Raw genomic sequence first — 8,844 nt, forward strand, 5'->3', positions numbered from 1 at the left:
GAGTTTGCAGATACACAGTCCCAGACCTTCATGGGGTCAGTGTGTATCCCCAAAGAGCTTCTCCATGCTGGGCACTGGGGAGACCTATCATGGTCAAGGCCATAGACTGGCCACCTAGGACCTGAGGAGTCATAATCCAGTGGGAGAGATAAATATGAAGAAACCAGGGGCCAAATAGAGAATTGACAATTCTGGTAGTTTCTTTCTTTTTATTTATTTATTTATTTTTTTTGGCTGGTCAGTGCAGGCATCTGAAGCCATGACCTTCGTGTTATAAGGCTGCACTCTAACCAACTGAGCTAACCGGTCAGCTCTGGTAGGTTCTAAGAGAGAGACCAACAAGGAGCTGAACTAGAGCCTGACATGGGGTGGGAGTGAGGGTGTCTATTTCCTTTTCTTTTGGTGGCTGGCCAGTCTCGGGATCAAACCCTTGACCTTGGTGTTATCGGCACCATGCTTTAACCAACTGAGCTAACCGGCCAGCTCATGAGGATGTCTATTTTAGGCTGGGTGGTCAAGGAAGGCTTCTCTGAAGAGATGATGTTGGGGTTGAACCTCCCCAAATGACAAGAAGGCGGCAGCCATGGGAGATGTAGGGGAGAGTGTTCTGGCAGAAGAAGGGTGAGACTGAATGATTCAGGGATCTTCCAGTGTGAGGAATCTGGACCCCAGGACTTCTTTCCCCTACAAGTTCACCCAGGAGAGACAAGGAGGGTCTCACAGGGGCATGTAGCTCTCTCCCCCACAGCAGGTCCCATCCCCACCCTCACTGCATCCCATCTGTTCTTTTTTTTTTAGTTTTTGGTGGACGGCTAGTTTGGGGATCCAAACACTTGACCTTGGTGTTATCAGTACCACACTGTCTCAAGTGAGCTAACCGGCCAGCCCCCAACCATTCTTGGTTCTCCACCCACCAGTGAATGCAGGTGGCCTGTGTGTCTCGGCTGCCTAGGGTTGCCTGTGTCTGTCAGCATGCATGGTTGTCTGTCTGCACACATGTCTGTCTTTCTATGCGTGTTTCTGTCACTGCGGGTGGTGGCTGTTTCTCTCTGTGGGACACTGGGCTAAATGTGGCTAATTCCCTGGGTGTCCGACTGTCGCCTGTACATATGACTGTGTCTGTGTGTGCCCCTCCTAACCCCAATGAGAAAACACCTGCCCCCACCTTCCCAGGCTGGGGTAGGGGTGCACGAGATGGGATCCCCCAAACCACACTACTCTTTCTCTCTGGGCGGTTCTTTATTGTTATTGTTGTTACAATACGTTTACCACTTCTGAGAGCATTTCCGGGAGGGGGTTCAGCTAAGCCTGACTGAAGAAGGGGCCAAGCAGGGGGCTGGTGAGCCCCCGAGACAGGGGTTCTGGGGCCTGAGAGCTGGGTCTCCAAGCTGGGACCCCTAAATGGGGATGTGGGAGAGAGGAGGCAGGCTGATTCCCACTCTTCCTAGGAGGGCTTCTGTCCGTTCTCTGCCTGGAGCAACTGAGGCAGAACTGGTTTGGCTCGGTGAAGAAGGGCTTACCCTTCCTGAGCTGGGCCTTGGTGGGGATCCAGGGACAACCCGCATCTGCCACAAAGTCTCTTGGGCTGGACACTTTTCCTGGGCACCAGCCAGCAGCTGGAGCAGCGGGTGCCGTATTTCTTGTACCTGGGGTGGGGGTACAAGAAACCACAATTCAGGATGCAAGAGAGGCCCAGAAACCGCCATGAGAAAACCACTTTCTGCAAGAGGTGGGAGTTTTTCCTCCCCAATACCCCACACTGGCTAAGCACGGACTGATTTGAGGACCTCCACCCACACTCCCTCCTCCATTCTAAGGACCTGATACCACAGGCATTGCAGAGAGGGGTCCCATCTTCAGCATCTCTCCAGAGTGGGGTTCTCTGGGTCCTACAGGAGGCACAGCGCCGGGGCCCTGAAGCATCAGAGGTCAAAAGGCAGGGGTCAGGGCTGGCTGGTTAACCCAGTTAGAGCACAGTGTTATAACAACAAGGTCAAGGGTTCAGATTCTGTACCAGCCAGTCGCCAAAAAAAAAAAAAAGGCAGGGGTCAGAGGCCAAGTCTGAGCTCAGGAGGCCTGTGTGGGGTGGGGCGTTTTTTTTGAGGGGAGGTCTCTGTGAAGTCCCCACCTGGCTCTGGGCCAGCCCTGGGTGTTGCCAGATCTAAGACAGAGGGAAAGCTAGGAAGGGAAACAGATGGCAAACTTGGCAGAGGAGGAAGCTGGGGGTGGGCGTGACTAAGCCCGAGTGGAAGGGGGGTGCCATGACTCCTCCTGGACGAGTCTAAATGGGGAAGGAGGATGGGGAAAAGGGGACAGGGAGAAAGATAGAGACGACAGGAAATTGGCTCCCCCAAATATTTATAACTCTCAGGTCTTCAGGACTCACCCAGAGCCTCGCTGCCTTCAGGATGGGCTGCAGGGTCCCCGGCAGGGCCTGCAGGAGGTGTCTGAGAACGGCTGCTACTGGCCAGGCTGGAGAGTAGACAAGGTGTTAGCATTGGGGGATCTGTATCTTGTCCCTGAGAGCCCCCCAAAATGAAGATTTACTATCAAGGATCAGGCATCCCCCTGAGGAGGCAGCTCTGAATGTCTGAAAGGCCTCTCATCAGTAATAATATTATTATTATTTTAAGAAGGCCTGGGGCCAGCCAGCCTGCCAGGTTCAAATCCCAGTGCTCTCATGTCTTTGCTGTGCAACCCTGGACAAGTTATCACATCCTCTGGGCCTCAGTTTCCTCATCTTTAAAATGGGCCTCACAAGGCTTCAATGAGCCTATACACATGAAGAGCTGTCTGCTACCTTTTATTGTTGTCATCCTTACTGATAAATGGTAGCTATCATCATTTTTGGCAAAAATAACAGGAGCAGCAGCCCTCAGTATGGTCAGGCCTGATTCATAAAGAGGAAACCAAGTCTCAGACTGGGAGGTGACCAACTCAGTAGCACGGGGCTGAGGTCCCCATCAGAGACTGGGCCATCTGTAATGTGGGGCTGCTGTGGGAGTCCGTGAGCGGATGCCTGGGAGTGCCCATCCCCAGGCCTCTGTCCCCCACCAGTGGTGTTCTCATTATTACTTGTGTAAAGGGTGCCCTCATCCCATCCAGCCCCTACCTGTATATGGGTATGATCTGTAGGCTGGAATCCGGCTTTATATGAAACTTCAGAGTCACCCCCTCAAACCTGGGGTCCACTTTCTCGCTGCCTTGGCAGGGGTTCAGCTGCTTCCGGGGCCTTCTCTGGTGTGGGGTTGGGGGAGTCTCCGGGGGCTCCAGGCTGTGGCACTTCTGGCTGATTGGGGTCTGCATATTCTTGCAATCCCTGGCCCGAGGCAGGGGGCCTAGAGTCCCCAGGGCCATGGGCTCCCAGCAGGGCTCCCAGGCCTGGGTGTCCTGGGCGGGGGGCTCAGCCAGCCTGTCTGCTCTCTCTTGGAGGAAGCACAGGGCAGTGACTGAGTCCTGGTATGAGGACCAGAAGGACCTGGTGGACAAGAGGCAGTGTGGTCACCCTCTTCCCTGGGTGACTCCTGGGTCCAGCAGGCCCAGGGGGAAGGCTCCAACCTGTGGCTGTTCTGTTACAGCTGTGTGTCCTCAGGTAGGTTACATGTCTGCCTGGGGCTCAGAATCACTCCTGATGCTGGGTTGTTTGAAGGTTTAAAAGTTGCAAAAATGTAATTGCCTACTGTGTGCGTCGTGCCAGGCCTCCTTCTCAGCCCTCCACATTGATTAATCACTAATCCACCCAGCAGCTTACCCAGGCAAGGATTGCCCCAGGTGACCAAGTCAAGATTTCAAGCCTCTGGCTGCTGGGTCAAGGAATGGCTTGCTATCATTATCATTATTATTACCCATAACCCCTGGATGACCCCTGGATGGTGCCTACATGACCTCAGAGACATGGGGCAGTGTGGAACTGCATGGCCTCTGACCCCTAGATGACCCCAAGTGTCCCTAAGGGCCAGAACCTCTTCTCTGTAAATACCAGTAACTAACATTGCGACCCCTGGGTAACCCCAGGAACCAGAGATCATGACCCCTTGACCACCAGGCCAGGTTAAGTGTCAGAAGGCCTGGGAGGAGAGGCCGCGCATTACGCACCTGCTACCGGGTCTAAGGCACTCCGGGGTCCTCGTCTCCTGCCGGGCGGGGAGTCCCGCGGGCAGCTCAGGGTCCAGCCAAGGTGGCGCCAGCAGATCTGGCAGCATCGAGGAGGAATCCGAAGAGTCTGGAGTCGGCTCGGCCTCCATGGCGCCCCCGCCCAGCGCCCTCCCTGATTTCACCTGGCCCCACCCCCGCGGCCCACCGATGAGCCCCACCTGGGGAGGGGGCGGTGCTGATCCAGAGGGTGCAATGAGCCCCACCTGCGCTGGGCGGGGCCAGCGGGGTCGCAGCACCCACGCCAGCCTCGTTTCCTTCCTGCTCTCGGACTCTATTTAGGTCCCCTGCACACCACGGCTCGACCCCTCCAAAATCCCTCCGCAGCTGCGGGGGCGGGGCCTTGTCTCTCTGGCCAACTTCCCTAGGAAGGTGCGTTCCTAGCCTCTGCCTCAGCTCCCCAGCACCCCATCACTGCAGTGGGTGGAGAGTTGGGGCCCCAGCAGAGGTGGTGGTAAGCCCGAGGTCTGCCCCCCAAGGACACTCGACATGCAGGAGGTCTGTAACACAGCTTTATTGCAGATCTGATTTAAGGTCCATCCATCTCTATTCACATCCTGACTCCCAGGGTCTTGGGGGAGGCCACCCCAGTAGGGGCCCTGTCCCCACCAGAGCCTGGACACGGATCTCTCCCAAGCAGGGGCTTTGGCCTGCGCAGGTGCTTCTCCGTCTCTCTCGGGCTTGCCCGTGCTCTGGGCGGGGCTGGCAGCTTGGCTATTCCTTCAGTCCTGGCTCTGGGGCCATGGCAGTCCCTTACAGTCCAGCTGCCCATGTCAATGGGGCTTGGGGACATGGCCGTCCACGTAGAAGTTCCTGGTGATCTTGGGCAGGGTGAATTCAGCCCCTTCCAGCTCTGGCGTCAGCACGATCTGGCAGCCCAATCGCGAGTTCTCCTGGAGGAGGGGAGCCATGTCCAGCATGTCGTCTTCCCTGGGGCAACGAGGGTGGTAGTGAGCAGCGGGCACACTGGCCCGGCTGATGGAGAGTTGGGCAGCCCTCCCCTGCCATCCAGGTGGCCCTCTGTACAGTGGGAGTCCAGAAGTTCAGTGGCCAAGCCCTGCCATTCAGAGCTGGCTGGAGCTGCCCCACTCACCTCTCCTCAGGAGGGGGTAGGAGGTCCAGGTGGTCTTCGCTCACGTACACGTGGCAGGTGGAGCACGCCAGGGAGGCTTCACAGGCCCCTGCGGGCAGGAAGTGGAGTCTCGCTGAGGGGCACAGCCAGGCAGGTGCCATGCGGCAAAGCGTGAAAAGAAGAAGCCTTTTGTCTCACTATGTGCCTCTGTCCTCCCTCCCAGGCCTGCACACCCCGTGTCCATTCTGCACCCTGTCATTTACTCAGCTAGCTGTTCCCGAGCTGCATACAGGCTTTACAAAGAGTTGTCCAGAGTGGCCCATTTCCCAAGGACTCCCCACCAGCCCAAGGACCTGGATGGGTACGTGGAACCATTAACGAGCATGGACTTGGCTTCAGGGTCGCTGACAGGAGAAAGGCCAGCCAGGTTCCCTGTAGCCTGTGAGCCCTTGCTGCAACCCTATCACTGTGCTGGGCAAATGTGTTCTCACCTCCCTGCTGCTCCTGAAGGAGGGGCTGGCTGATTCAGGACCCAGGGTAGTAGGGGAATCAGGGTTGAAAGATACAGACGGAATGGCCGGTTAGCTCAGTTGGTTAGAGCACGGTGTTATAACACCAAAGTCAAGAGTTCGGATTCCCTTACTGGCCAGACACCGACCCTCTCAACCCCTCCCAAAAAGAATGATACAGAACCTGGGGTTTTCTGTTGACCATTTGCCCTTGGACACATTCCCAAACCCTCTGATTGACTACTGTAGAAGTTCTTGGTGATCTTGGTGTCCCTCCTGGCCTAAAACTTTCCAAAGGATTTTCACACCTGGAATAAAACCCAAACTCCTCCACTCAGTCGTTGAGATTCCCCCCTGCCTCATTCACTCCATTTCAGCCACACTGGCCCCACCACGGGCCCTTTGCACTTGCTGTACCCATGGCCTGGAATGATTTCTCCACTCAATCCACAGCTGGATCCTTTTCATCTTTGGGACTCAACTCAACTGTCCGCTGATCCCCCCACCTCTTCTTCCTTGCCCCCTTGTTATCTCCTCCCACCTTTAATTTTTGTATAGCTGAGGCTGGCTGTGGCTCACTCGGGAGAGTGTGGTGCTCATAACACCAAGGCCATGGGTTCGGATCCCATATAGGGATGGCCGGTTCGCTCACTGGGTGAGCATGGTACTGACAACACCAAGTCAAGGGTTAAGATCCCCTTACCGGTCATCTTTTTAAAAAATAATAATAATAATTTTTGTATAGCATTTATACAGCCTGAAGCAGCCTTTTTTTTTTTGGCAGCTGGTTGGTACAGGGAACTGAATCCTTGACCTTGGTGTTATAACACTGTGCTCTAACCAACTGTGAAGCAACCATCTTAATCTCTGGGTTTACCTGTTCCCTGGCAAGCTGCCTTCCTCTCTCTGCACTCAGCCTGGCATGTTGTAGATGCTCAAGAAACATGTCATAAGTGCACAGGAGGATGTTAAGCTCAGAATTCTCCTCCCTCTTCCAGATATGTTGGACAGTGAGGGTGGAGCTGAAAGGCAGCCTCCTGACCCAGCAGCCCCGTTTGCCTTCAAATGTCTCTGTGATCTGCCTATGCTAGCTCCTGAGGAGAAACAGTCTGGGCCTTGAAACTCCAAATACTGTAGGCCCTAGGCATCTCTTCCTCGTGCTGTTTCCCACCTTCTTAGCATCTTTATCATGTAAGAATGAGATGATCAGCCTGGCCCATTAGCTCATTTGATCAGAGTGAAGCCTTATAACACCAAGGTCAAGGGCTTGGTTCCCCATACTGACCAGCCACCAAAAAAAAAAAAAAAAGATTGAGATGACCTCAATTCTAACCTTGGTTAGAATGTGGTGCTGATAAAATCAAGATCAATGGTTCAGACCCCCATACCAGCCAGCTGCCCAAAAAAACCCCACCAAAAACAACAACAACAAAAGAAACCAAACACACAAAAGAACAAACAAAAGAAAGACTGAGATCATCCAGTATAATAATCCCAACTATTCACTAACCACCTGCCAGACACTAGGCACTACTAAACACTGTTTAATCCTTACAGCAACCCAGTGATACAGGAACTAAATTATTCCTATTTTATAGATGAGGAAACAGAGGCCCAGAAAAGCTAAGTACCTTATTCAGGGTCACACAGCTGGTAAGAGGCAAAATTTGAACATAAGGCCCTTGCCTTTATAGTTCAGTTCTACTTAACCTGGGGTTTAGTTTCCTCATCTATGAAATGGAATAACAGTCTCCCCTACTGAATAAAGTTGTCATGAAGATTCAATCAGTTAATATGTATTAACATGCTTAAAGTAATTTCTGCTATTATTATTTTTCTAAAAAAATTAAGCTCTGCTAAATTTAAAATTATTATCTTTCCTTCAACAAACATTGACATAATGCCTGTTACATCTAAGTACCATCATAGGCAACAGACAGGTGAACAGGTGAACAAGGGTCTCTGATCTCACTGGGGTACAAATGACAAAGAAGGAAACAAAACATGGAGAAGTGTGATGAAGACAATAACACACACTGATATGACAGAGGGACTGGGGTGTGGGGGATTTAGCTGGTTGGTTAGAGGGGGAAGGGACTGTCAGAGAGACTGACATACATTGAGGAGGAGATAGAGTATTTGCTGGGCAAGCACATCAGACAGAAGGATCAGCAAATGCAAAGGTCCTGAGGCAAGAATGAGCCTTTGGATATTTGAGGAACAGCAAGAGAGCCAGTGTGGCTAGAATAGAGAGAGGAAAGGGGAAGGAGGGCAGGATTAATTCTCAGTAAGAGCTGAGCAAGGGATGAGACCAGGGTGAGGAGTTTGGATTTTAGTCCATATTTAGTGGGAAGCCATGAGTGGGTTAAGCAGTGCAGAGACTTATCTAGTTTGTGTTTTTTTGGACGAATGGATAAGGGCCTCCCCAGTTCCCTGTGTCCAGCTCCTACCTTCCAGGTCCACCCCATGGCGCTGGGCCAGGTGGAGAACATTGTCCCCAACTCTGCCGCTCACTGGGATCCGCTGGCCAGACCGGTCTACGAACACTACATTCACCCTAGGGACAGATGGAGGTAAGGATGCCGAACTGGACAGGTGCAGGAGCCAGGTAGAATCTAGGGTCAGGAAGTCGCGGTTGGGGCTTAACGGACAGGGGTTGAATAGGGCGAGACAGAAAGGGGACCTCGGGATGTGGCTGCAAGGCAAGGCGGAGAAAGGAGCAACCTCGTGGGACGAGGAACGGGGGACTTAGCCTCCTGCACTCACACATCCTCGGGCCGCTCAGGGCCCCCGGCCTCCTCTTCTCCCGCCGGGCGTGAGCCTGGAAAACACGGTTCGGTGAGCGGCTGCACCTCGCCCTGCCGGCGTTCGACGGGTTAATGATGCCCACCCCAGCCATCCCGGGTACCTGTCGTCCGGAATTTCCTCGTTGTCGCTGGCGCCGCTGCCTCCTCGGACCCCGAACAACCCCCTGGTCTGCTCCACCAGGCGCCCCTAGCAGCCTGCAACAGGACCCTGGCTTTCACGCCGCTCCGGGACACGGAAGCGGCCATGACAGGCACCACGTGACCCGGCGACCGAGCATGCGCCTTGCCGGCCACGGGAGCAAAG

At 53.9% G+C, this 8,844-nt stretch overlaps 2 protein-coding genes across 4 annotated transcripts; both read right to left on the reverse strand.

Moving 5' to 3' along the window:
* Nucleotides 1-1,516: 1,516 nt before the first annotated feature.
* Nucleotides 1,517-4,244, reverse strand: ZGLP1 (zinc finger GATA like protein 1). The gene is made up of 5 exons (XM_063110015.1): nt 4,096-4,244; nt 3,113-3,478; nt 2,387-2,472; nt 1,821-1,914; nt 1,517-1,646 (listed from the first exon to the last, which is right to left on the reverse strand). Exons 1-5 carry the CDS (start codon nt 4,242-4,244, stop codon nt 1,517-1,519), a joined length of 825 nt encoding a protein of 274 aa, XP_062966085.1.
* A 404-nt stretch (nt 4,245-4,648) lies between these two features.
* FDX2 (ferredoxin 2) lies at nt 4,649-8,798 on the reverse strand. Of its 3 annotated transcripts, none has more exons than XM_063112832.1 (5): nt 8,642-8,798; nt 8,500-8,554; nt 8,184-8,290; nt 5,246-5,333; nt 4,649-5,082 (listed from the first exon to the last, which is right to left on the reverse strand). In XM_063112832.1, the coding sequence occupies exons 1-5, from the start codon at nt 8,784-8,786 to the stop codon at nt 4,926-4,928; spliced, it is 552 nt and encodes a 183-aa protein (XP_062968902.1). In that variant the 5' UTR covers nt 8,787-8,798; the 3' UTR covers nt 4,649-4,925. The 3 variants fall into 3 exon arrangements, with proteins under 3 accessions (XP_062968902.1, XP_062968901.1, XP_062968903.1); XM_063112831.1 differs by having other exon boundaries at nt 5,246-5,357; XM_063112833.1 differs by having other exon boundaries at nt 4,929-5,045; nt 5,246-5,357.
* Nucleotides 8,799-8,844: the final 46 nt, after the last annotated feature.

This window comes from Cynocephalus volans, chromosome 10 (genome assembly GCF_027409185.1).
Source record: "Cynocephalus volans isolate mCynVol1 chromosome 10, mCynVol1.pri, whole genome shotgun sequence".
Taxonomy (NCBI): domain Eukaryota; kingdom Metazoa; phylum Chordata; class Mammalia; order Dermoptera; family Cynocephalidae; genus Cynocephalus; species Cynocephalus volans.

What these genes read in the sequence shown, in the direction of transcription:
- ZGLP1 (XM_063110015.1), bottom strand. Translation starts at nt 4,244, where the DNA reads ATGGAGGCCGAGCCGACTCCAGACTCTTCGGATTCCTCCTCGATGCTG. An exon ending in TGCCTTAGACCCGGTAGCAG is followed by an intron (nt 3,479 to 4,095) that starts GTGCGTAATGCG and finishes CTTGTCCACCAG; the next exon opens with GTCCTTCTGGTCCTCATACC. An exon ending in TGCAATGCCTGTGGTATCAG is followed by an intron (nt 1,647 to 1,820) that starts GTCCTTAGAATG and finishes CCCCCACCCCAG; the next exon opens with GTACAAGAAATACGGCACCC.
- FDX2 (XM_063112831.1), bottom strand. Translation starts at nt 8,786, where the DNA reads ATGGCCGCTTCCGTGTCCCGGAGCGGCGTGAAAGCCAGGGTCCTGTTG. An exon ending in GAGGAAATTCCGGACGACAG is followed by an intron (nt 8,555 to 8,641) that starts GTACCCGGGATG and finishes CGTGTTTTCCAG; the next exon opens with GCTCACGCCCGGCGGGAGAA. An exon ending in CTACCCCCTCCTGAGGAGAG is followed by an intron (nt 5,083 to 5,245) that starts GTGAGTGGGGCA and finishes TCGTTGCCCCAG; the next exon opens with GGAAGACGACATGCTGGACA.